This window comes from Leucoraja erinacea, chromosome 21 (assembly GCF_028641065.1).
Source record: "Leucoraja erinacea ecotype New England chromosome 21, Leri_hhj_1, whole genome shotgun sequence".
NCBI classification, from domain to species: domain Eukaryota; kingdom Metazoa; phylum Chordata; class Chondrichthyes; order Rajiformes; family Rajidae; genus Leucoraja; species Leucoraja erinaceus.
The window spans coordinates 32,757,366-32,784,729 of record NC_073397.1 but is presented as its reverse complement, the minus strand read 5'-3'; the positions used below and the strand labels follow the sequence as shown (position 1 = coordinate 32,784,729).

General features: G+C 45.6%; 1 protein-coding gene across 1 annotated transcript in view; it reads left to right on the top strand.

Moving 5' to 3' along the window:
- Positions 1 to 1,080: 1,080 nt before the first annotated feature.
- The window catches only part of prex1 (phosphatidylinositol-3,4,5-trisphosphate-dependent Rac exchange factor 1), a 178,436-nt gene continuing 152,152 nt past the window's right edge, over positions 1,081 to 27,364 (top strand). Inside the window, exon 1 of the mRNA XM_055652550.1 lies at positions 1,081 to 1,770. Within this exon, the coding sequence (XP_055508525.1) occupies positions 1,630 to 1,770 (141 nt within the window). The 5' untranslated portion in view covers positions 1,081 to 1,629. The remainder of the gene's footprint in view (positions 1,771 to 27,364) is intronic.

Below are 27,364 nucleotides of genomic sequence, written 5' to 3'. Positions count from 1 at the left end.
TAGTGTCGCTGGGACATGTTGGCCGGTGTGGGCAAGTTGGGCCGAAGAGCCTGTTTCCACATTGTATCACTCTATGACTAAAATCAGACGTTGTCTTGCAGCACAACAGGAATAAATTGCAGTAAGATAAATGTACTCATTTAAAGCAACATTTTATGATTAGAATTGGCAGGCAACTTTGCACAGGTTTAGTGTATCTCAAAAAAAAAAAATTGATTTTCATGTTAAAATCTCTTGACTAAGAGTCATAGTCTTACAGCGTGGAAACAGACCCATCAGCCCAATTTGCCCACTCTGTCCAACTTGTCCCACCTACACTTGTCCCACCTGCCTGCGTTTGGCCCATATCCCTCTAAACCTGTCCTATCCATGTACCTGTACAAATGTATTGCGGTAGTACCTGCCTCAACTACCTCCTCCGGCAGCCAGAAGGAATCTGGCTTGCAACAATGCTGATTGTCGAAGAGGGTGGGTTTTGTTTGAACTGTTACTTTGTGTGTGTGTGTGTGTGTGTGTGTGTGTGTGTGTGTGGTGTGTGTGTGTGTGTGTGTGTGTGTGTGTGTGTGTGGGGGGTGTGTGTGTGTGTGTGAGATGGTGTCTGTGTGTGTGATGGTGTGTGTGTGAGATGGTGTGTGTGTGTGATGGTGTCGTGTGTATGGTGTATGTCTGTGTGTTATGGTGTGTGTGTGTGATGGTGTGTGTGTGTGATGGTGTGTGTGTGAATTGGTGTGTGTGTGTATATCTGTGTGTTATGGTGTGCGTGTGTGTATGTCTGTGTTATGGTGTGTGATGGTGTGTGTGTGTGATGGTGCCTGAGTTTGCAAGCGAGACTTTGGCGACGTGTGTGTGATGGTGTGTGTGTGTGTATGTCTGTGTGTTATAGTGTGTGTATGTCTGTGTTATGGTGTGTGTGTGTGTGTGTTTGTTTGTGTGTGTGTGGTGTGTGTGTGTTTGTTGTGTGTGTGTGTGTGGTGTGTTTGTGTGGTTGTGTGTGTGTGGTGTGTGTATGTCTGTGTGTATGGTGTATGTCTGTGTGTTATGGTGTGTGTGGTGATTCCGCCTGAGTTTGCAAGCGAGACTTTGGCGACGCCCCCCGACTGCTTTCTCTGAGCATGTGTCTGTTGTTTCAGTGGCAAAAAGCGGAATCGCGCGGAACGGTAGCATTTGCTGCAGATTTTTGCCAGTCTGTAGCACGTCGTTCCCTTTCTCTCCCCCTTTCCCGGGTACCGTTATGGTGCTTGCTTTATACCCCTTTTGTGGCTTTTCTTCCACTCGGTGAGAGCAAAGTTAGGCTGAAGTTCGGAAGAGCAAATGTGCGGCAACCCCCCAGTTGCATGTTGCGAGGAGACTCTCTTGTAACGGAGCTGGTGCGGCTCGGAGTTAGCAGCGGGAAACTCTACACACTCACTCCCTGGCATTATCGCACGGAATAAGGCAGGCGGCTGAGAAAACAGCCCGGAGTTTTATTGCAACCGGCAACCCACCTCCAATAAAACATGAAAATGCCAAGTGGATCTGAACCAAACTGAATTCACCGGCTTCCGAAAGAACTCGCCGCCTGCGAGACGGTCGAAACTCACCACCTCCTCCTCTCTCGGTTTTGTTTACTTGCTACAAGAGGCCGGCAACATGGACGAAGAAAGCCAGCTGGAAAATGGAGTGGAAAGTGGCAAAGCTACCGACCGGCAGCTTCGCCTGCGAGTCTGTGTGATGACTGAGATTTTAAAGACCGAGAAGGACTACGTGGGTTCCTTGAAATTTCTCAAGTCTGTAAGTTGATTCTTCCCCCCTCCACCCCCTCACCCCCTTTTTTAAAGTCTGTGCAGAGTCAGTTTTGATCCCACGGAGAGTGTGGGATCGTGTGCGGGTGTAATAACATGATATTATCAGCAATGTTTAATTCCAGGTGGAAGGGCTGATTGTTACTTATTTTTCGATTACTAATCTATAAACTCCGAAAATACTGCGCTCCTTGACATTTGAAACTCCCAAGTCGAGTCACATTTCCATTCTGGGGCTGGTGTGCAAATTAGCGAGTCCAAGCGTTGACTGTGCAAGACGCGCCGTTTGCAAAGGAGATTTGAAATGAGCAATTTTGGGGGAAATGTCTTAATCTTGCCCAAAATGTCAGATGAAGATTTGTCTGATCTCAGATTAGCTGGGATGGATGTCCTGAGTTTAGCCAGAGAACTCGCCCCTCGGTCAGTGTGTGTGGAATTAGATTTATTGAGAATGTAATGAGTGTGAATTAAATACAAAATATGCCTGCGAATGGGAGAACGCCTCTCTTAAAGATGAAGCCAAATGCGAAACACGAGTAATAACAAGTTAGATACAAAAGCTGGAGTAACTCAACGGGTCAGACAGCGATCTTTGCCACCAGCTTGGTTAAAAACCGTTCAAGCCGCTCGATTGAGGTTTGCTGTTGTTGTTTCACTCCTCGGATAACGATTCTGAAATAGTTTCGAGGCTCATTATTTTGGAACAATAATTGAGTTTGGTGCAGGTTCCGTGGTTTCCTGTTGAGGCAGAGTGTCGTCTATTTGAAGGTTCGTTTGTTGCTGATAAGCCCTCGCTGGGCTGAAAGGTGTGCCATATGGTTTGTGTAAAGTCAAATAGGCGTTCTCCAGACACAATGAGGAGAGAGGCGGTTTAAATCAATTTGCCCTCTCTGATTGAACATCTGAGCATTTGGCGGAAGCTCTGGGACGGGAGCAGTCTCCTGGGGAACCGAATTAACCTGCCATTTGTGTGGGTGTATGTGTGTGTATATGTATGTGTGTATATGTGTATATATATACATGTGTGTATGTATATATATATATATATACATATGTGTATGTGTGTATATATATATGTGTATGTGTGTATATACATATGTGTATATGTGTATATACATATGTGTATATATATGTGTATATATATATGTGTATATATGTGTGTGTGTGTATACACATATGTGTATGTGTGTGTATATACATGTATGTGTGTGTGTGTGTTGTGACTATCTTATCCATTTGATCAGATATATGTATGTGTGTGAGAGTGATCAAAGGGATTAGATGGACACACACACACACACTCACATGCCGGTAATTCTGTGAAATTTGTTGCCACAGAAGGCTGTGGAGGACAAGACTGGATATATTTAAGGCAGAGATAGATTCTTGATTGGCATGGACGTCGGAGGTAATGGGGAGGAGGCAGGAAAATGGGGTTAGGAGGGAGAGATAGATCAGCCATGACTGGAGGAGTGGACTCGATGGGCCGCATGGCCTAATTTTGCTCCTATCTCATGATCTTATAATATATGTATCTCTACACACACACACACACACACACACCATATCTGATCAAATGAATAAGACGGTCTATATACAGGGACAATAAACTAAACTCAAACTTGTATCAGATTGAAAATACTGATTTTATGTTTTGGTAGAACTAGGGTAAGGTACCAGTTACATTCTGCTTATTGTCACCGAAACCACCTACTGAAAACTTGCCTTCCTTGTTCTATGGAGCATATGTTTCTGACTATTGAAAGTTGCTCGAATTATAGAATATTCTTTTTCCATTTGGCAGTCATAGAATAATTCAGCGTGGAAACAGGCCCTTCAGCCCAATTTGCCCATTCTGGCCAACATGCCCCATGTACACCACTCGCACCTGTTTGCTTTTGGCCCATATATCCCTCTAAACCTGCCCTATCCATGTTCTTGTCCAAATCTTTCCTAAACTTTGCGATAATTCCTGCCTCAACTATTTGTTCCATACAGCTCATTCCATACACCCACTGCCCTTTGTGTGGAAAAAGTTGCCCCTCATATTACTTTTCAATCTCCCCCTCTCCCACTCTCTCCCACCTAAACCTAAAGTTGTCAACCCCTTTGAGTTCATTCATTGCTTAAGACGTGAAAGATCAAGCTAATGCATGGGTATTTATCATGATCAGCCATGATCCCATTGAAAGGCTCGAAGGGCCAAATGGCCTACTCCTGTACCTATTGTCTATGTTTCTAAACTACAGATATTACCTGTATAACATAACCCAAATCAACTGGCTTAGCATGGAGAGAATCACTGAGTCTGTGCGTGAAAGACTGTTGGAGTTGGTTGTCCATTTGCTCTCTGTTTTGTTTGGTTTATTAGACAGTAGACAATAGGTGCAGGAGTAGGCCATTCGGCCCTTCGAGACAGAACCGCCATTCAATGTGATCATGGCTGATCATTCCCAATTAGTACCCCCTTCCTGCCTTCTCTCCATATCTCCTGATCAGCCATGATTGATTGGCGGATCAGGAAATATGTGAAGGGCCGAATGGTCTCATTCTGTTCCTATAACCATTGAACATGAACATTGAAAAGACATTTGGACAGGGACATGGATAGAAAAGGTTTAGAGGGATATGGGGCAAATACAGGGAGGTGAGACCACTGGTAGGCATCGATGAGTTGGGCTGAAGGGCCTGCTTCGGTACTCTCGGACTCCGTATAAACATGAGATGTTGATGAGAGGGCTCCCTGGCTGTGATAAGATGAATTATTGGGCATTTTTCAGGACATAGTCACCTCAAAACTGATGTTTAACTTTCGCAGAATTTGTTGTCAAAGAACCAGCTTTGCACAGTTCAATATTAGTAACTTGGAATGTCTCCTTTGTATGTTGATATTTCGGACATTAAAGGAGTTGCTGGTCACAGCCGTCTGCCTGGAGTTATTATTTCCATCACACAGGAGAAGTGTTTGTCAAATCGCTTAAATAAAACCAGATACTTCTGGGAATATGGAGCAGGTCAGGAAGCATCTGCCTGACCCAATGAGCACTTCCAACATTTCCCATTACATTCCTAATCAACAGTAGCTGCAGAATTTTGCTAGTTTAGTTTAGAGATACAGCACGAAAATGTCCCTTTGGCCCACCGGGTCCGTGCTGAGCGGTGATCCCCGCGTACTCGCACTATCCCACAAACACGAGGGGCAATTTTACAATTTTTATCGAAGACAATTATCCGACCAACCTGTATGTCTTTGGAGTGTGGGGGGGAAACCGGAGCACCCGGAGAAAACCCACGCAGATCACGGGGAGAACGAGCAAACTCCGCACAGGCAGCACCAATCGTCAGGATCGAATTTGGGTCTCAGGCGCTGTAAGGCAGCAACTCTACCGCTGCACCACCATGCCCTATTGTGATGAGTATCAAAGGAGTTACATGTCAGTCATCTATCTGGAGTTACTGTTTGCATCTCGCTGGAGAGACCAGAGGATTCTACTGTTTGTTGTTGGGAGGGCTTAGAGAATGGTTATGATGCATATCAACTCCTACAGTGCTAACAATCTCCACCCACTTCAATTCACCCACCACCAAAGCAGGTGCAATCTCATTTGAAGGAAGGAACTGCAGATGTTGGTTCACACCGAAGATGGTCTCTAAAGGCTAGAGTAACTCAGCTGGGGTCAGGCAGCATCTCTGGAGAAAAGGAACAGGTGTCAATTTGGGTCGGGACCTTTCAGACTGGTTACAACCTACAAAACTGTACGTCTTTGGAGTCTTCTTCATGGGAATGGTGGTGGAGAGATTCAAGTTCTTGTAGAAACAAGGAACCGCAGATGCTGGTTTGCTTCTTCTTCTTTCGTGTGGCGTGCACAGCCTAAAGTTGTTGGACAACTTGTTCTATTTGATCTTCCGTTTGTACACGTCGAGTTGATTGCATTAGTCGAAACAGGGCGGACCACGCGAAGGTTGCAATCTTCCACCCCTGCTGGTTTTCAAAAAAGAAACAGTGACTGAAGAAGGGTCTCGACCCGAAATGTCACCTATTCCTTTTCTCCAGAGATGCTGCCTGACCTGCGGAATTCTTCCCCGCAACTGTCTGGCACTTGAAACACTCTGCACAATCCTAACCTAAACACGAGCTCAGCATTTTGTAGACATTTGCATTTTTTGTGCTATCGGCTTGAATTTTGTGCTATTAGCCCAGTTTACCCATTACAACTGATATCATTTATCGTCTATTTATTTGTTGAGTTGGTGCTTTTAACATTCCTGAAAAGATGGAGAGAATAACGATTTTATTATTCTGGAGATAGACATAAAATATCACAGCTGGTCAGGCAGCATCTCTGGTGAAAAGGACTAGGTGACGTTTCGGGTCAAGAACCATTTCCGGCTGGTGTCGGTCCTGCTGGATATGAGATTTAAGCACTTTGGAACTTGTGCCTATTGTAGCTGTTAGTGATAGGACTGATGGAAAGGACAGAGGGCCAAGCAATGAGTTGTGCGATATCCTGGCAATCATTTTATTTTTGTTGCATTGCACCAATAGATGGATGTCTGAAAGAGGGAATGAGGTGCATCATTAGTATGCACTCCCTTCTCCACTGCATTGTTGTATATATCTATAATCAAGGTGCACCTGCTAAAGTGGACCAATTTTAAACTCTTAAGCACACCTACAAAAATCTTAAAACCAAAAGCAAAGCAGCTTTGGTAATTTGATCCAGAAACGCTGGTCTAAAGAAGGGTTCTTACCCCAAACGTCACCTTTCCTTCATCTCTAGACATGCTGACTGACCCGCTGAGTTACTCCAGCACTTTGTGTCCATCTTTCTAAACTCAGATGTTAATCTGTCCTACTTTTTTTAATGTATAAATTGACGCTGAACTGTCTGAAAAAGTGGCCTGACCAGAAACATCACCTTTGCAATTTCTCCAGAGATGCTGCCTGTCCCGCTGAGTTACTCCAGCACTGTGTGTCTATCTTTCTAAACTGATGTTAATCTGTTGTCGTTTTTTAATCTGAAGAAGGGTCTCTTCCCGGAAACGTCGCCTATTTCTTCTCTCCATAGATGCTGCCTCACCCGCTGAGTTTCTCCAGCATTTTTTGTCTACCTTCGATTTTTCCAGCATCTGCAATTCCTTCTTAAAACTATTTATTTTCTCCAGCTTTTTTGTGTCTATCTCAACTTCAAAGAACTTTGTTGACTAAGTGTTCAAACAGGCCGCCGTTAGCAATTCCCTCGCGTAATTGTAATTCGTAGATGGAAAATCACGAAGTAGAATTGGTTTGGGTGTCGCTGAGAAACAGCAAGGGGCAGAAAACATGGGTGTTGTCAGTAGGTTCCCGAGTCGTTGTGACAATGGCACGCAGAGTATAAATTGGGAAAACGGAGACTCATGCAGCAAGGGCAGTACGATAATCACAGGGGACTTGAAGCTGCACTAAATTAGCAGTCATTATGTGGAGGATTAATTTGTGCACTGGGTAAGCTTTTTGTTTTAATTAGTACGTTGCGGATCAGTTAACGGGCGGGCCATTTTAAAGAGAGTATTCTAGCTGTAATAATAATGGGTTAATTGGTAGTCTGTAATGTTGCCTTTGCGAAAGAATGTTGATCTGGTGGAATTTGGAAATCAAAGTTGGAAACATTAAGTGTAATAACAAGGAAATGCAGATGCTGGTTTAAATCAGAGATAAAACACACAACGCTGGAGTAACTCAGTGGGCAGATAACATCTCTGGGTTCATCTCTGGATAGGTGACTGTTTCGGGTCAGGCCCCTACTTTGAAGAAGAGTCCTGCCCCAAAATGTGCTGAGGTGCAAGGTGCTTAGTTTGGACTTTTTCCAAATACAGTGACTATGATGGTTTGTGATTGGAATTCTAATGCCTGTTGAACGTCTACTGCTTTGTAATTAATTCTCCATTCTTCATTTCATTTCTTCAGTGTCGTGTTTCTCCGTCTGTTGGAGCCCAGTCTCTTACGAATGATTGAATGTAAAATTAGAAAGTGTGGTTTATTTGACTTGCATAAATGAAGTCATTGATAGGGCTGTGCTGAGATTGCTATGTGCATTTTGTGCAAAGGTTGCAGGGGAAAGTTTGCTCCTGCTAAACTTGTTAAAATCCAGGGCAAAATACATCAATTTGGCCGTGCTGTATTGAAGGCAAAAGTATTTTTTAAACAGAGTGTGCTGGATATTGCATAAGTGCAATTAAAATAAATTTATAGACACTGGTGACGTACCTGGAATGGGAAAAGAAGGTCTGTGCACAATGAGCTGCAGATGCCGATCTACAAAAAAAAAACACACACAAAGTGCTGGAGTAACTCAATGCATCTTGGGAGTCTGAAGAAGGGTCCTAACCCGAAATGTTTCGTTTTCAGGTTCTCCAGATCCAAGTTCCAGGATCCTGTCCATGTTCTCCAGAGATGCTGCCTGACCCGCTGAGTTACTCCAACTCTTAAGGGGTTGGACAGGCTAGTGCAGGACGATTGTTCCCGATGTTGGGGAAGTCCAGGACAAGGGGTCACAGTTTAAGGATAAAGGGGGAATCCTTTAGGACCGAGATGAGAAAAACATTTTTCACACAGAGAGTGGTGAATCTTTGGAACTCTCTGCCACAGAAGGTAGTTGAGGCCACAGTTCATTGGCTATATTTAAGAGGGTGTTAGATGTGGCCCTTGTGGCTAAAGGGATCAGGGGGTATGGAGAGAAGGCAGGTACAGGATAGTGAGTTGGATGATCAGCCATGATCATATCGAATGGCAGTGCAGGCTCGAAGGGCTGAATGGCCTACTCCTGCACCTATTTTCTATTTTACTTTGTGTCATTTTTTTGTGTCAACCAGCATCTGCAGTTTCTTGTGTCTCCTCTCTGGAGAACATGGATGACTGCCGTTTCAGGTCGGGACACTTCTCCAGACGGATGTAATCGGGTTGTTGTACAATCAGAATAGAACCCAAACAATGTACAGTGTTGTGCCAATGGAGCTTCTCGCTGCTTGAAAGGAAGACATTTATATCTTCATGAATTGTTGGTGCAAGAAAACTTGCGGCTTGCTTGCTTCTGGAATTCTGTCAGGACTAAAGCAGCGAAACAGCATGTCGCTCGAGTCAAATGCATGACATTGGGCGAATGTGATTTCCAAAATAAAGATTGAAAGATGTTGTTTTTAGTGTTTGTCAATGATCAAACACCAGCCACCTTTATTTGCAAATGGTGCAGGTCCGTAAGACTCATCAAACAATTCAATTGATACCTTTTGAGATGTTCAGGGTTTTTCTTTTGAAGGTGAGCTGGTGGAAGGAAATTTTAGCATCGAGGAAGAGGTCTTGGTGGCTTTCACACATCAGATTCAGATTCAGATTCAATTTTAATTGTCATTGTCAGTGTACAGTACAGAGACAACGAAATGCATTTAGCATCTCCCTTGAAGAGCGACATAGCAAACGATTTGAATAAAAAAAATAATAAGTGGCCTAAGGTCGGGGGGGGGGGGGGGGGGGGGGGGTGGGGGGGGGGGGGGGGGGGGGGGGGGGGGGGGTGGGGGGCGAGGGGGGGGTTTTGTGGCAGGGGGGGGGGGGGGGGGGGGGGTGGGGGGGGGGGACATTGTTTTAGTAGAGTGACAGCGGGCCGGAAAGAAGCTGTTCCTCGACCTGCTGGTTCGGCAACGGAGAGACCTGTAGCGCCTCCCGGATGGTAGGAGGGTAAACAGTCCATGGTTGGGGTGAGAGCAGTCCTTGGCGATGCTGAGCAACACACATGTTGCTGGGACATTGTTTGGTCACCTTGCTTTTAACATTATTCATTCCAAGGACATGTTTATCAGCTCTGGGAATCTGTTGGCAAAGCTTTTGTCTCCAAATATCACACCAGATATCCTTCCTTTTTATCTGATGTATCAAAAAAAAATCCTCAGATCTACCTTGAAGGAATAGGCGTAGTTTCGGGTCCAGATCCTTCTTCGGCCCGAAACGTCGCCTATTCCTTCGCCCCATAGATGCTGCCTCACCCGCTGAGTTTTTCCAGCATTTTTGTCTACCTTCGATTTTTCCAGCATCTGCAGTTCTTTCTTAAAGGGCCTGTCCCACTTGCCGATTTTTTTCAATGACTGCCGGCGTCATATCAGGGTCGCCAAAAGATTTTGAACATTTCAAGATCCAGCGGCGCCAAAAAAGATCTTGTGACACTTGAAAAAACACCGCGCGCCATACGTCATCACGCCCCCAACTTTTTCGGTGACCTGATACGTCAGTCAATGATGCCGGCAGTTGCCGAAAAAATTGCCAAGTGGGACAGGCCCTTTAAACACTCAGATCTACATTGATCATTCCTCAGATTTCACCAACATCCGGTCCTTTGTGCTGAAGTGTTGTATAGCTCGGTTTTTACCCTTGGTTTTAAATGTCAATTGATTTTCTTCCCCCTGAAAGCTTGACCATATATTATTTAGGAAGTTCTTAAATTAATTAAGAATGCAGCCATGGGCCAATATACCTCTGCCTCTAAGTGATTGGCAACTGTGCCAAATGTAACAGAAAGAAGCATCTGTATTTCCTTTTTAACTTTAGAGATACAGTGTGGAAACGAGCCCTTCAGCCCATGTGTCCACGCCATTCACCTATTCTTGGTTCTTGGTTTCTTGGTCCTCCAAAATATTCCAACTGGAATTTAAACTGGAGGTGGTGAAGGGAAGGCTTAAGCCAGAGTTCTATGTTATCCCACTTTCGGATCACTCCCTACAAATTAGGGGCAATTTACCTACAAGCCTGCACATTTTTGGGATGTGGGAGGAAACCCATGGGCGGTCACAGGGAGAACGTGCAAACTCCCCACAGACAGCACCCGAGGTCAGGATCGCCCAGGAGCGGAAAAGACTACAAAAAGTAGTAAACACTGCCCAGTCCATCAACGGCTTTGACCTCCCTACCATCGAGGGGATCTATCGTAGTTGCTGCCTCAAAAAGGCTGGCAGCATCATCAAGGATCCACACCATCCTGGCCACAGACTCATTTCCCTGCTACCTTCAGGTAGAAGGTGTTGGGAGCAGGAAGACTGCAACGTCCAGGTTCAGGAATAGCTACTTCCCCACAGCCATCAGGCTATTAAACTCAACTGAAACAAATCTCTGAACATTAATAGACCATTAACTGTTTATTTGCACTTTATCTGCTTATTTATTGATGTGTGTGTGTGTGTGTGTATATATATTTATATAATGGTATATGGACACACTGACCTGTTCTGTATTCATGCTCACTATATTCTGTTGTGCTGAAGCAAAGCAAGAATTTCATTGTCCTATCTGGGACAGATGACAATAAACTCTCTTGACTTGACTCTTGACCTGGTCTTTGGCGCTGTGAGGCAGCAGCTTTTTTTGTTGTCTGAGCAGTTTGACCGCACAGCAATACCTCGGTTCAAAGAGTCTGATAGTTTGTTGCTGGTTGTTTTCAAGTGATGTGGTCCATGTTTTCCAAAAATGATTAGCATTAATATTTGAGGATGTGGTTTGGTATGTAAATGCACTTTGTAGCTCCGAATTCCAGTCAAAAGATACTCTCGCTTTCCAGACAGCACTGTCAGCTTCTGACTCATCACTCAATAGGTTTCACTAATGCACATCCTTAGTACTCTAGGACTGAGATGGGAGAAGGTCAGTATGGATTATTTTTCCAAAGTAATATCTGTCCCTGAGAAATCTAGTGGCAGAGTTAGTAGAGCAATTGCCTCACAACGCCAGTGACCTGCATTCGGGGGTCAGGTGCTGTCTGTGTGGAGTTTACAGGTACTCCCTGTGATCACGTGGGTTTCCTCCGGGTGCTCCGGCTTCCTCCCACATCCCAAAGTTGGCGGGTTTGTAGATTAATTGGCCTCTGTTAATTGCTCCGAGTATGTAGTGAACAACTGTGAAAGTTGGATAACATGATAACAGTATTATTGGGTTTTTTTAGGGTGTGTATATATATTTGTTTAAAACATACATTTTTTTTCTCTCTTGCTTATTGTAGAGTTTATAGAGTAGTATGTTTACATATCCTGTTGTGATGCTGTAAGTGAGAATTTTATTGTTCTGTCTGGGACACATGACAATGAAACCCTCTTGAACTGGTGTGAAGGGGTGATCGATGGTCGGCGTGGACTCGATGGGTGGAAAGGCCCGTTTTCATGCTGTATCTTTCAATCCATCAAGCAAATTCATTTTGCCGACTAATATCAGACCTTGAGAAATACTGGGAAAAGATGATAATGCCATGTTAAGTTGTTTTGTTCTTTGTGTATTATAAAACATAGAAACATAGGAAATAGGTGCAGGAGTAGGCCATTCAGCCCTTCGAGCCTGCACCGCCATTCGATATGATCATGGCTGATCATCCAACTCGGTATCCCATCCCTGCCTTCTCTCCATACCCCCTGATCCCTTTAGCCACAAGGGCCACATCTAACTCCCTCTTAAATATAGCCAATGAACTGGCCTCAACTACCTTCTGTGGCAGAGAATTCCACTCTCTGTGTAAAAAATGATTTTCTCGACACGAGCGTGAAGGATGGCCATTGTGGTAAGGCTGTAGATGGCTATACTGGTCCTGGATGCCTGCATCAATCATAACCTGCTATGGGTGCGTGTTTAAAGCCAGATTCTTAGAGGAAAATATATAGTGTCGAGGCAAAGGTTGTGCACTTTTCAAATAGTTTTTAAAAAAAAAGAGTTTTTATTACTTTACATTTTAGTTTAGCCTCTGTTGTTTATCATTTTTATTTTGGCACTTGTTCTGTGAGGTGTTAGCTGTCTCAAACGTGTGGAAGCAGAGTTGCAGGTGACTGCGTAATCATCAAAAGCGGCTTTGAACTTCCACTCTTGATGTTTAAGAAAGAACCTCAGATGCTGGAAAAATCGAAGGTGGACAAAAAATGCTGGAGAAACTCAGTGGGTGAGGCAGCACCTATGGAGCGAAGGAATAGGCGACGTTTCGGGTCTCATTGCAGGTGATAGACTTCTAACCGACATACACTATAAACCCACTGACTCCCATGGCTATCTGGACTACACTTCTTCCCACCCTGCTTCCTGTAAGGACTCCATCCCCTACTCCCAATTCCTCCGTCTACGCCGCATCTGCTCCACGGATGAGGCGTTCCACACCAGGACATCTGAAATGTCCTCACTATTCAGGGAACGGGGGTTCCCCTCCTCCACCATAAATGAGGCTCGCACCAGGGTCTCTTCCATACCCCGCAACACTGCTCTCTCTCCCCATCCCCGCACTCGCAACAAGGGCCGAGTCCCCCTAGTCCTCACCTTTCACCCCACCAGCCGTCACATACAAAAAATAATCCTCCGTCAGTTTCGCCACCTCCAACGTGACCCCACTACTCGCCACATCTTCCCATCTCCCCCCATATCTGCCTTCCGCAAAGACCGCTCCCTCCATAACTCCCTTGTCAATTCTTCCCTTCCCTCTCGTCCACCCCCTCCCCGGGCACTTTCCCTTGCACCCGCAAGAGATGCAACACTTGTCCCTTTACCTCCCCCCTCGACTCCGTTCAAGGACCCAAGCAATCGTTCCAGGTGCGACAGAGGTTTACCTGCATCTCTTCCAACCTCATCTATTGCGTCCGCTGCTCTAGATGTCAGCAGATCTATATCGGTGAGACCAAGCGGAGGTTGGGCGATCGTTTCGCCGAACACCTCCGCTCGGTCCGCAATAACCAAGCTGACCTCCCGGTGGCTCAGCACTTCAACTCCCCCTCCCACTCCGCCTCCGACCTCTCTGTCCTGGGTCTCCTCCATGGCCACAGCGAGCAGCACCGGAAATTGGAGGAACAGCACCTCATATTCCGTTTGGGGAGTCTGCACCCCGGGGGCATGAACATCGACTTCTCCCAATTCTGTTAGTCCTTGCTGTCTCCTCCCCTTCCTCAGCTCCCTTGCTGTCTCCTCCCACCCTCCAGCCTTCCGGCTACTCCTCCTTTTCCCTTTCTTGTCCCCACCCACCCCCACCCCTGATCAGTCTGAAGAAGGGTTTTGGCCCGAAACGTTGCCTATTTCCTTCGCTCCATAGATGCTGCTGCACCCGCTGAGTTTCTCCAGCTTTTCTGTGTAACTTTTGGGTCTCATGTTCTACGTCCTACTTCTTCTACTGGAATATATTTATCCATTTCAACCAAAAAGGAATAATGTCAAAGCAGATAGGTTTGAAGAAGGGTCATAGGAGCAGAATTAGGCCATTTGGCCCATCAAGTCTACTCCGCCATTCAATCATGGCTGATCTATCTCTCCCTCCCAACCCCATTCTCCTGCCTTCTCCCCATAACCTCTGACACCCGTACTAATCAAGAATCTATCTATTCTCTGCCTTCGAACTATCCATTGACTTGCCCTACACAGCCTTCGGTAGCAAAGAATTCCACAGATTCGCCACACTCTGACTGAAGAAATTCCTCCTCAGCTCCTTGCTAAAGGAATGTCCTGACCTGAAACGTCACCTCTCCATGTTCTCCAGTGATACTGCCTGACCCGCCGAGTTCCTCCAGCACTCTGTGTCTTTAAAAAATAATGCCAATATTGATGTGAAGTATGTTAAACTTTCTAATGTGGGCATTGCTTTAATGAAGTTGGCAATGATTTTACTTTAGAATTGGAGAGGAATCCATCGTTTAGAAGCTCCATCCTCGTTTCAATGTGAACTGTCCCGTGAAGAAATGAATACAGTTTCACCAATCTTTTCCACAGTGCATTAATATACCTTCAAACAGAGTTTAAAAAAAAAAAAGTGTGTAACAATTTCTAACTGTTCAGAACTCGAGTCATGAATAAATAGTGCCGTTTTTATTTTGGTTTTTACCAAGGGACACGTTTGGTTACGGGAGTGTAAAGGGCAAAGTTGGCTGTCAGTCACCAATACCATGGAGAAACTGTGTCTTTGTCCAAGATCCCAGCGCAATGGCACAATGGGGGGTTTATTTCATTCCGGGCCAAGAAACAGACAGGCTTCTCTTACAAGAGATGAGTTTTAGTAATGAGCCAAAAATGGACTCGCCGAAGATCATGATTTTATTGGAGGATGCTTTTCAGGCTGACTTGTTTAAGTTGAATATGTTGAAATTTTGTACAAGCCTTCAAAGGTGATGGCGACAAGTTGTCTAAAAACGGAGCCTTTTTTCTGAGCTCCTTAGTTTAGAGACCCAGCTCGGAACCAGGCCCTTCGGCCCCACGGTGTCCACACCGATCGTTGGTTACCCGTACACTTTCAGGATTCTACACACACTCGGGGCGATTTGCAATTTTTCTTTTTAACCAAAGCCAATTAACCTGCACGTCTTTGGAGTGTGGGAGGAAACGGGGGCACCCGGAGAAAACCCACGCAGGTCACAGGGAGAACGTTTAAAGCCCGTACAGACATCACCCGCACTCAGGATCGAACCCGGTTCTCCGGCGCTGTAGGGCAGCAACTCCACTGTGCCAGCTTAGCTGTTACTAAGCGATTCTGAGCTCCTCAGTGGTTCATGACTTGCAAGTGAATTTTAAGTTGGGGATGTTTGAGTCGGTCATGTATGGGGATACAAAAATAAATGCTGCTGGAAAAGGTATGAATTGAAGGCCAGCGTTGAGGCCTTTCTCTGGCAAGATGGACTGTGTGCATTCGATTTACATGGTGGGTTGGGCGTGCATGTTGCTCTGCTCGAATGAATTGAAAAATTGATTTAAAGTTCGCCAGGAAGATTGTGACAGGATCTTGTGTCAGTCGGTTTTGATTGATTTGTAAAGCTTGTTTGGAAAAGGCTTTTTATAATTTTTTTTTATAACAAATGGAATACTAATTTAAACATGTTGACATGAAATCCAGCATAGTAAGCTTTGAGACTATTCTGAAGCTTGCAGTTTAAAATTTATTACCGAAAAATGTCACGTTTACAAATATATATTAAATTATTTAAAATTAAATGAAACTGGGCAAATTCAGTGCTGTAAATCTGAGTGGAACCTTCCCTGCTCTGTACAAAGGCCACCAATTTGCATTTCCTAAAGAATCATATTTTTCTGTTTGAGATCCAATTAGTGTCAAGGGTTGAATTTTATGGCCCGTGCTGTCTCCACCTTTTTCGATGTTCTAGTCGCAAATAATATCCATTTGCCCCTTTCAGCAAATGGAGTTAATATTTAAAGTACACTTTGGCTTTGGCAGCTGAAAAAGAATGCAAAATTAATGTCATTAGACCAGCAAAACAAATTTGTTTTGAGCCTGATGTTCTAATAATGGGCCTGCTCCATTATCTTTGTGCTAATGGCTTTTCTGGGAAAATGATTTGCTGGCATGATCATAAAGTACTTTTTAAATTGGGGAGTTTATCTCTTTAGACTTTAGAGATGCAGCACGGAAACAGGCCCTTCGGTCCACAGATCCAGCGGTTACCCCGTACACTAGTCCACACACACCATGCACCATTTTACACCTTACCAAAGCCAATTAGCCTTCAAACCTGCATGTCTTTGGAGTATGGGAGAAAACTCAATGAGGTCACGGGGAGAATGTGCAAACTCCACATAGACAGCACCCATAGTCAGGATTGAACCCGGGTCTCTGGCGCTGTGTGGCAGCAAACTGTACCAGCAGTGCCATTATGTTGCCATTGATGAAAGGCTTACTGCCAAACAACCCATGCTTAATTCTTGGTAGACACAAAATGCTGGAGTAACTCAGCGGGTGAGGCAGCATCTCTGGAGACAAGGAATGGGTGACGTTTCCGGTCGAGACCCTTCTTCAGACTGATGTCAGGGGAGGGGGCGGGACAAAGATAGAATGTAGTCGGAGACAGTAAGACTGGTGGGAGAATGGGGAAGGGGATGGAGAGAGAAAGTAGTTCCTAGTTCTCCCACTAGTCTTATTGTCCCCGACTACATTCTATGTCCCACCCCCTCCTCTGACATCAGTCTGAAGAAGGGTCTCAACCCGAAACATCGCCCATTCCTTCTCTCCAGAGAAGCTGCCTGGCCTGCTGAGTTACTCCAGCATTTTGTGTCTACCAAGAATTTAAACCAGCATCTGCAGTTCTTTCTTACACACGTTTCATTCTTGCATAGTTACAAAACATGGAGTTAGATTGAATATACAGTTTTAAGTCTTTAATTATTGCAGCTTTAGATATATCCAAGATTCATTCACATGGAGTGGAACAGAGAGATTGAAGTGAAACATATATAAACCATCACAGCACCAGCAAGTTTAATGTAAGGGGATTTTGTGAATATCAAAAGCAGAAGATATATTTCCACCAAGGTTCGGGATGATGTCCTTACCATCCATTCATTTCATTTAACTTTTCTGTAATTCTGCTGAAATAAACCGATTACATTTTAAGTCTTGAAAGTTTGTTAAATGAATTCACCTTGAAATAAGACCCAGTAACCTATAATAGACACAAAAAGCTGGAGTGGTGTCAGACAGCATCCCTGGAGAAAAGGAATAGGTGATGGTTTGGGTCGACCCTGCCCTCGAACTGAAACGTCATCTATTCCTTTTATCCAGAGATGCTGTCTGACCCGCTCAGTTACTCCAGCTTTTTATGTCTCTCTTCGGTTTAAACCAGCATCTGCAGTTCCTTCCTACACATCCAGTAATCTTTGGTTGGAACCTTAACTCACTGAAATCTTTGCTCGTATGCATATACGGCTTTGCCTGGCTCAGTAATATATGGTACCTGGATGCCCTGTCACATCTGGCCTTTATACCATGATAGGGGTTTGTTGGTGAAGGACATTAAGCAGAAGAATGGTAGACAAAAATGTTGGAGAAACTCAGTGGGTTAGGCTCCATAGATGCTGCCTCACCCGCTGAGTTTGTCCAGCATTTCTGTTCTACCTTTGATTTTCCAGCATCTGCAGTTCCTTCTTAAGCAGAAGAATGGTTACAGATTATCCAGTGCTGCCATGTGAATGAGTTAAATTTACTCCAACGTAGGTTCACAAACAAACAACATGTATTTGAAAGGAATCAGAACTGGTGCATTTCAGACCATTTTGATTGTGAAGCCATTCAGATTAGTTTAGTTCATGGATACAGCATGGACAGGCCCTCGCCTCCACAGAATCCAGGGTAGGAACAATACAGCATGGACACAGGCCCTTCGGCCCACCGGGTCCACACCGACCATTTGCAGACCAATTTCCCTCCGGTGATGAATAAAGTTTTATCGTATTGAATCATGCACCGATTTTAAGTTACCCCACTTTTGCATTCGGTCCTGACTACGGGTGCTGTCTGTTTGAAGTTTGCATGTTTTTCCTGCGACCTTGGGGGTTTTTTCTGGGTGCTCCGGTTTCCTCCCACATCCCATAGATGTGTAGACTGCAGCTTAATTGGCTTCAGTAATTTGCCCCTGGCGTGTAAGATAAAACTGGGGCATGGGTAATGGCTGGTCGCCGCGGACTCAGTGGGCCAAAGGGCCTGTTTCCGCGCTGTATTTCTAAATAAAACTCGACCACAGGCGGCTGAATTTTATGTGGTCAGAAGTGTCTGACTGACAGCAATCTCCATTCTACTGTAGCTACTAACTGAGTGCTCCTTTGTAGACAATGCAGACTATGCCTGCTAACAAAGGGGCCTTTCTGTTACCAATGTTTGGAAAGATACTTTCAGCTGGTAAAGATAAGGCCTGACATGAAAGCAGAAAGTAGCTTGTGCTGGTGTTCTCTGAAAAGTATTTGATTTGTTCAACTAAAGACTGCCGTTCCAAATTCACACTTTAATTTTTTTTATAAGCCTTAACATCCATTGATCAAAGTTAAAAGAAATGCCTACATTTATTGTATTTGTTTTAGAAATTCATCCTGGGAAGGTCCTCTGGTCCACCGACTCAACACCGACCATCGATCACCTAGTTCTATGTTATCCCACTTTCTCTTCCGCTCCCTGCATGCTAAGGGGAATTTATAGAGGCTTGTTAACCTACAAACCTGCGTGCCTTTGGGATGTGGGAGGAGACCGGAGCACCCAGAAGAAACCCCTGCAGCCACAGGGGAATCTTGCAAACTCCACACAGACAGCACCTGAGGTCAGGATTGAACCCGGGTCTCTGGTGCTGTGAGGCAGCAAATGTACCGCTGTGCAACAGTGTGCCTATTGTATCTAATGGGCAACTTGAAGTAGTTACAGTTATCATCAGTCTGAAGAAGGGTTTCGGCCCGAAACGTTGCCTATTTCCTTTGCTCCATAGATGCTGCCTCACCCGCTGAGTTTCTCCAGCATTTTTGTCTAGCTACAGTTATACTTAAAGTAAATAAATCAGCATGAAAACCTAGTAGTTGGACTAACCCAAAAGTTAATGAAGGAACTGCATTTCAACAGCTTTTTTTGCTCGATATAATTGGCTGGAAGCCATGCATGTGCAACTTTCATTAACATTACTCCAAAACATTTAACTTCAAGATAAGGCACAGCTAACATGAATGTGATATCTACTTGTTTGTGAGCTGTGTAGCTGTCCATGGTCATCCGTCATATTTCCCACAACCACCTACCCGTCACATTTAATAACGTTCTCTTGTGTTCCCACCATCAGCATCTTAGCTAGATATAAATATTGTGGTTTCTGTTGTCTGATTTGGCCCCACCTTTCCCATTGCAACCCTTGTCCTGGTTGTGTACCGGTGGAATACTTTTCAATTCCCCAATTATTTTTGCTTCCTATTTGTAATCTCTTCAGCTCACTCTTTTTATCTCATTATCTTTTTTCATTATTTAGCTTCTCAACTTACTTCAATCAGCCTGTCTCTCACTCCTACTAACAACGAGGCACCTGCCAAATGCTCCTTCCACTGCATCACTTTGGTCATCCAGAGATCTTTAGATTTAATAACTTCACTGCGGTTTTTCTCTTCTTGCAATCTACAGATTGTAGCCATCGCCTGCAAAGCTGCCAACTGTTCAATTGTAGCTTTGCTTTCAGCTGGAGAGCAGCAGATATGGAGAGAGAAACGGTTTGTCGAGCATTAATGTCCTTTGCCATACCCTATTGACACTATCAATAGGGGGGTAGGATATTGACATGGACAGAGAATTGGTTGGCAGACAGGAAACAAAGGGTAGGAATAAACGGGTCCCTGTCAGAATGGCAGGCAGTGGCGAGTGGAGTGCCGCAAGGCTCGGTGCTAGCAAATTTGCAGGTGACACAAAGCTGCGTGGCAATGTGAACTGCGAAGAGGATGCTAGGAGGTTGCAGGGTGACTTGGACAGGTTGGGTGAGTGGGCAGATGCGGGCAGATGCAGGATAATGTAGATAAATGTGAGGTTATCCACTTTGACGGCAAAAGAAAGGGAAAAAGTGGAAGTGCCACGAGACCTGGGTGTCCTTGTACACCAGTCACTGAAAGTAAACATGCAGATACAGCAGGCAGTGAAGAAAGCTAATGGCATGCTGGCCTTCATAACGAGAGGATTTGAGTATAGGAGTAAATAGGTCCTTCTGCAGTTGTAGAGGGCCCTGGTGAGACCACATCTGGAGTATTGTGTGCAATTCTGGTCCCCTAATTTGAGGAAGGACATCCTTGCTATTGAGGCAGTGCAGCATAGGTTCACGAGGTTATGAGGAAAGATTGGAAAGAATGGGCTTGTATTCACTGGAGTTTAGAAGGATGTGGGGGGATCTTATAGAAATGTATAAAATTATAAAAAGGACTGGACAAGCTAGATGCAGGAAACATTTTCCCAATGATGGGAGAGTCCAGAACCAGGGGCCACAGTCTAAGAATAAAGGGGAGGCCATTTAAAACTGAGATGAGAAAAAACGTTTTCACCCAGAGAGTTGTGAATTTATGGAATTCTCTGCCACAGAAGGCAGCAGAGACCAAGTCACGGGATGAATTTAAAAGAGTTAGATAGAGTTCTAGGGGCTAGCGGAATCAGGGGATATGGGGAGAAGGCAGGCACGGGTTGCTAATTGCGGATGATCAGCCATGATCACAATGAATGACAGTGGAGGGGCTCGAAGGGCCGAATGACCTCCTCCTGCACCTATTTTCTATGTTTCTATCCAACCATATGATCTCACAAGAATCAGTCTAAAGAAGGGTCCCAGCACAAAACATTGCCTGTCCATTCCCCACAATTTCAAGTCCCATTTTACTACACGAACAAAAAGGAACATAGCAAAATTGGTTTAGTTTCGATGTAAGCACGGAACAGTCCGTTTGGCCCACTGAGTCCACACCAACCCTGAATCATGCTAGAGAATACAGACACAACCTTCTCAAATTACTCCTTTTGTGACAGAACAACTGTACATGCCACAGATCTAGGTTTGTGAAGGATAATGGCAGAAAGAGAAACAACTGTATTTAATCTTATTGAACAGTGGAGCAGGCCTGAGGGCCCGAATGTCCCACCTTGTGCTTCTATTCCGGTTATGTTTGATTTAGTTTGGAGATACAGCGCGGAAACAGGCCCTTCGGCCCACCGAGACTGCACCGACATTAACACTACTCTACACTACACACACTAGGGACAATTTTACACTTGCACCGAGCCAATTAACCGGCAAACCTGTAGGTCTTTGGAATATGGGAGAAAGCCGAAGATCGCGGAGGAAACCCACGCAGTCGCGGGGCGAATGTACAAACTCTGTACAGCCAGCACCTGTAGTCACGATCGTACTGGGTCTCTGGCACTGTAAGGCTGTAGCTCTACCACTGCTCCACCGTGCCGCCCATGTATTTATGTAATATTGGATGTGCGCGGTGTCAAAAATGTGATCCCGTGACCAACCACTTTTTGCATACATATCTCGACAGTGTTGGTGGGTCATTCCTGCCCCTGTCTTTCTCTGGGAAGAAGCAGTCTGTCTGTGCACTAACTGGGAAATGTTGTCTTGCTTTGTCAGTTTTGTTTAAGTAAATAAAGAACCTTTTGTTCCAATGGCTGGCTATCCTCCAATGTCTCAATAAACGAGAGAGAGGGAGAGAGAAGTAATGAGTTGGAGCTCCCTTTTGAAGATGAAGTTAAAATGAAGGTGCTCAATTGAACAGGATTTTTTTTTCTATTCCCTGGAAGTCATATTGAAGTTGCAGGAAATGCATTCACATGGCAACTGGCAGGAATGCTGCTGGACTGATATTGCCTTCAACAAGAATAAAGTTTGTTAATAGTTATAGTGAGAATGTAACCGGGTGGCACAGCTGGAGAGCTGCTGACACTCGGTGCTGGAGTCCTGGGTTCGATCCTGACCACGAGTGCTGTCTGTGTGGAGTTTGCACGTTTTCCATGACCCCATGGGTTTCCTCCAGGTGCTCCGGTTTCCTCTCGGATCCCAAAGTGTGTGTGTGGGTTTGTAGGTTAAATTGTAAATTGCCCCTTGCGTAGGGAGTATGCTTCAAAAATATTAGTTTCTTCATTGGACGACAAGGATTAGTTTAGAGAGATAGCACAGGAACAGACCCTTCAGCCCACTGAGTCCATACTGACCATTGATCACCATTTTACACCAGTTCCACTTTATCCCCCTTTCTCATCCGTTCCCTACAGAGGCCAATAAACCTACTATTGAAGATTAGAGGTCTTCTGATTGTAGATTCCCAAGTTCGTTCAGATTCGTAAAGTAATTATGGCCAGCAGTGACAGTTCTATCATCATCATCACAAACCCAAAGGCAAGGCCAGGAATGATCAGATATTTTCAACTCCAGTACTCTTCAATGCCTTTCTTTCTCAAGGATTTCCCTTTTAAAATCGTGACTCTGTTTTGGGACAGTCATTTTAACCGTGATGTTAACTTGTTTGTGAATTAAGTGACATGGTGAATCTAATGTGAAACTTTTCAAATTCTGTACCCGTTTACTATTAAAAAGTTAAAAAAAAAAACAAGCTATTGTAAACTAGCACAACTGTTGATTTGTGGCTAAATATAAATTGGTAAATTAAAATTGGTCACAGTGGCGCAGTGGTAGAGTTGCTGCCTTACTGCGTTTGCAGCACCGGAGACCCGGGTTCGATCCCGACTACGGGTGCTGTCTGTACGGAGTTTGTACGTTCTCCCCGTGACCTGTGTGGGATTTCTCCAAGATCTTTGGGTTCCTCCCACATCCAAAGACGTACAGGTTTGTAGGCTAACGAGCTTAGTGTAAATGTAAATTATCCCTCGTGTGTTTAGGATGGTGTTTGTGTGCGGGGATCGCTGGGCGGCATGGACTCGATGGGCCGAAGGGGCTGTTTCCGCGCTGTATCGCTAAACTAAACTCTAAAATCTCTGAGTATTGATGGTTGAGGTGTAAATGTTGCTCAGGATCCTGTCTGGATGAGGGAATGTTGATCTTCTGTAAAATTGGGTATAGGTGCTTTTAAATTCACAAAGAACAATTGAGTCTTTTAGCTTTACCTTTGAATAAGTTTAATGGCCAAGTATTCACATACAAGGAATTTGCCTTGATGCTCCCCCCCCGCAAGTGACACCATGACATACAGTGATAGTTAGGAATGACACATAAAACATTAATAATAAAACATTATCGATTAAACATGTGAATTAAATAAAATACCAGAGCAAAAGGAGGCTACAGAATTTTGGTTATTGAGTAGAGCTACTTCTCGTGGGAAAAAAAGCTGTTTTATGTCTGGCTGTGGCAGCTTTGACAGTCCGGAGTCGCCTTCCAGAGGGAAGTGATTCAAAGAGTTTGTGGCCAGGGTGCGAGGGGTCAGAGATGATCTTACCCGCTCGCTTCCTGTTCCTTGCAGTGTACAGTTCATTTAGTTGGAGATTTAGCATGCAAACACGCCCTTGACCGACCGAGTCCACTCTGACCAACGATCCCCGTGTACTCCAGTCTTATCCTACACACTAGGGGTAATTTTACAGAACCCGATTAACCTACAAACCTGTACGTCTTTGGAATGTGGGAGGACATCCAGAGAAAGCCGACGTAGTCAGAGGGAGACCGTACGGATTCCATACGGACAGCTCCCGAGGTCAGGATTGAACCCGGGTCTCCAGCTCTGTGAGGCAGCAACTCTACCGCTGCGCCACTGTGCGAGGCAACGCAATGACTCTGAACAACACTGAAGTGTTGAGGGCCTGTCCCACTTGGGCGTCATTTGCACGTCACTCAGATGGCGCACAAAGATTTTGTACATCCCAAAGTCTCGGGGCGCTTGACCGCGCTTGACTACGTCACCGCGCATCACGTGCGCGTCATGGCGCGTAAATGATGTCACGTAAATGACGGGCGAATGACGCCCAAGTGGGACGGGCTTTACGGCGTGCACTATGACATTTGGCGCGCACTAAATCTGTGTGGATAGTCGCTCCATAGAAACTGTTGTTGCCAGTTAAAGGAAGCCATGCTTGAAGATGGGAGTTTAGGATGACACATTCAATTTGAACATTTATCTGCAGGGCTTCAAATCAAATTAAAATGACGAATGAAACTTTGTGCAAGAGAAACATTCTTTCATGTCAAAGTAATTTGCTGCATACTCTGTGGTCCCTCACAATGTAGGTCACGTTGATCGGAACAAACGGCTCCAAATGTCAAAATGACCACAAATGCTGCAGAGTAGGAGAGAAACAGAATGGCTTCCACTTGACTGACATTTTCAATTACCGGTCATTTCTTTCAAGTATCATATTTAATAATAAGCCACAAATTGATGAAAATTAAAATTAATGAATGCCATTGCATGAAATCGAGAAATGTGACGGGTAGCTCGAGTCGTCAGTTTGGTCATTAAAGTGCCAACTTCCCCAGCTTGTCTTTCTCGGTCTGAATTTCTAAATTCTGTCTGAGAGATGAAACGCATCGTAACTTCAAGATGGAGGCGCGAGGAACTGCAGCTGCTGCACTCTGGGGTGGAGCACAAACGAACTCGGTGGGTCAGGCAGCATCTGTGGAGGGAATGGGCATATGATGTTTTGGGTTGGGACCCTTCCTCAGACTGATTGGAGTAGGGGAAGAAAAGCTGAAAGGGGGGGTGCGTGCAAAGCATGTCAAGCGAGTCTGAAGAAGGGTCTCGACCCGAAACATCACCAATTCATTTTCTCCAGAGATGCCGCGTGAATCGTGAATTACTCCAACATTTTGTGTCTACCATCACAGTGCGATACTGCTCTGAAGACGGGGGGGGGACGAGGAAGAGGGAGTCGCTGGTGGCAATGGATGCGAGTAGTGGGCTGGTAGAGAGGACCGGGTGGTGTAATGCCTCCACCACCTTCAAGGTCGGCTGCAAGAGGCAGCCTTCGGGCACAGTGGTGGTCGGGTGATTGGGTTGTTGGCCTCCAGCAGCCTGGGGCTTACGTGGATCAGGGGCACTTCCAACATGTGGACTTTGGACTCTTTTACTTTTTCAAAACAGCATCAAAATATGGCGATTTGTGAGTTGCACAAAATAATTCCACTGTGCATCATCATCATCACCAGCAGTCACTCGAAATGAGTATGACTGTCCTCTCCTCTCCATACGGTCGTCTACCTGTGGGTGGATGTCTGTAGAGGCCGATCCTCGATCCACACACCTTGGTGCAACGTGGGCAGTGGAGACTGGCGGTGGTCGTTAGTTGTCGAGCCCCCTTCGCTCTCTATTTACGGTGCTGTCGTTTTGTCTCTGCGACACGGCGTAGTTCCATATCGTGACGTGCAGCTCCTTCCTGCACGGATTTCCTCCAGGAGCGCCTGTCCAGTGCAATGTGCTCCCAGTTGCTCGATGTGACGTGGAATTTCTTCAGACTGTTCTTGATGTTGTCCTTGAAGCGTTTCTTTGGCCCGCCGGGGGCTCGCCGACCTTCCTTCAGTTGAGAGTACAGGATGTGTTGAGGGAGACGTGTGTTGGACATGCGGATGACATGGCCAGTCCATCGAAGTTGGTGCTGCATTATTGTGGTGGTGATGCTGGTCGTGTTGACTTCTTCCAAAAAGCTGATGTTGGTGCAGTGCATCCGTGACAATAAAGTGACAATAAAGGTGTTGTACTTCCGGTGGTGCTGGTGCCAGCAGCCTCCACCTACAGCCCGGTATCTTTTTGTTTTTTTGTTTATTTAGTTATGAAAAAGTGTGTTTTTGTGTGGTTTTTTTTGGTGTTTTTTATGTGGGGGAAGAGGGCACAGTGCGGGGGGATACCGTCCTTCAGCTGCTTCCTGGTGAGGACGCGACTATTATTCGAGTCGCGTCCTCGCCCCCCCCCCCCCCCCCCCCCCCCACAGCGGCCTACCTACCTGGATTGGCGCGGCCTTTCCTGGTGGGATCGACCGGCAGCAGCGGCGGGACAGCGCTGGAACATTGTGGGGCTGGCGATGCCTTACCGGGGGTCGCCGTCTGGAGCCCGGAGTGCTGGACCTGATGCACCAACATCATGGAGCTGCGGTTTGCGGATCTCCCAACGCGGGCGGCGCTGATGGACAGCGCCGGGTCCTGTGACTCTGCCCGGCTCGGCCTGTGGACTCAGGAGCTGCAAACTCCGGCAGCGGGAGGCGGCTGATCGGGAGGTCCGGGCTGCTGAGGAGGAGGATGCTCACCGTCGGGGTTCCACCAGCCCGGCGTGAGGGCCTGAACATCGGGCCACCCGGGGCGGCGACTGTGGGTGCTCGGAAGGCCCCGACCACGGATAAACACGGAGGGGAGGCTGGCTGGACTATGGTGCCGTCCTCAACTTGGTGCCATTTATGTTATGTTGTGTCGTGGACTTTCTGTGTTTCAATTTTATCTTTAATATGTTTTATTATTTATTTATTATTTATTTATTTTTTAATGACTTTTTTTATGATGCTGCCGGTTAGGGAAATTCATTTTGTTGTCTCAAATTGAGACAATGACAATAAATTTGAATACAATACAATACAATACGATCAGCGAATTGAACCATTGATTAGGGGCTGGTATGCGAGTGAACCAGAGGTCTTATCTTCTGCCTGCACACGGTCGGCTGCAGGAGCGCCCCTGGGGCACAAAGGATCGGAGGTAGGCCCTGCAGCAGCCTGGGCCTTGCCTGGGTCGGGCCCCGCTCCAGGGGACCCAGCGTACGGACCCGACTGGACTTTGGCATGGTGCTAAAACCTGCTGACTCTTGCATGCGGTCTCAGTGGACAAATTCCACGCACTTTGTACTAATTGGAGACTGTGCTTAGTTATGGCAATACTTTACTGAACTGTATGCAAAAAAAAACTTTACTGTACATCTGTACATGGGACAATGAAGAACCATTGAACCAGGAATCATAGTGGCTGTAGAACACAAAGTGCTGGAGCAACTAAATTGGTCAGGCAGCATCTCTGGAGAACAGGGATAAGTGACATTGCAGATCGAGCCCTTTCTTCAGTGAAAGAGTCGGTTCCCGTGTGCAGAGTGGACAATCCTGTCTGTGTTTCCCTCGCAAATTACAAAAGATCATTGCTGAAGGGCGGCACGGTGGCGCAGCGGTAGAGTTGCTGCCTCACAGTGCCAGAGCCCCGAGTTCAATCCTGACTAAGGGCGCTGTCTGAACGGGGTTTGTTCTTTTACCCCATGACCGCACAAGTTTTTTCCGGGAGCTTCGGTTTCTTCCCACACTCCCAAACGCGTAGAGGTTTTGTGGGTTAATTGGCTTTGGTAAAGATTGTAAATT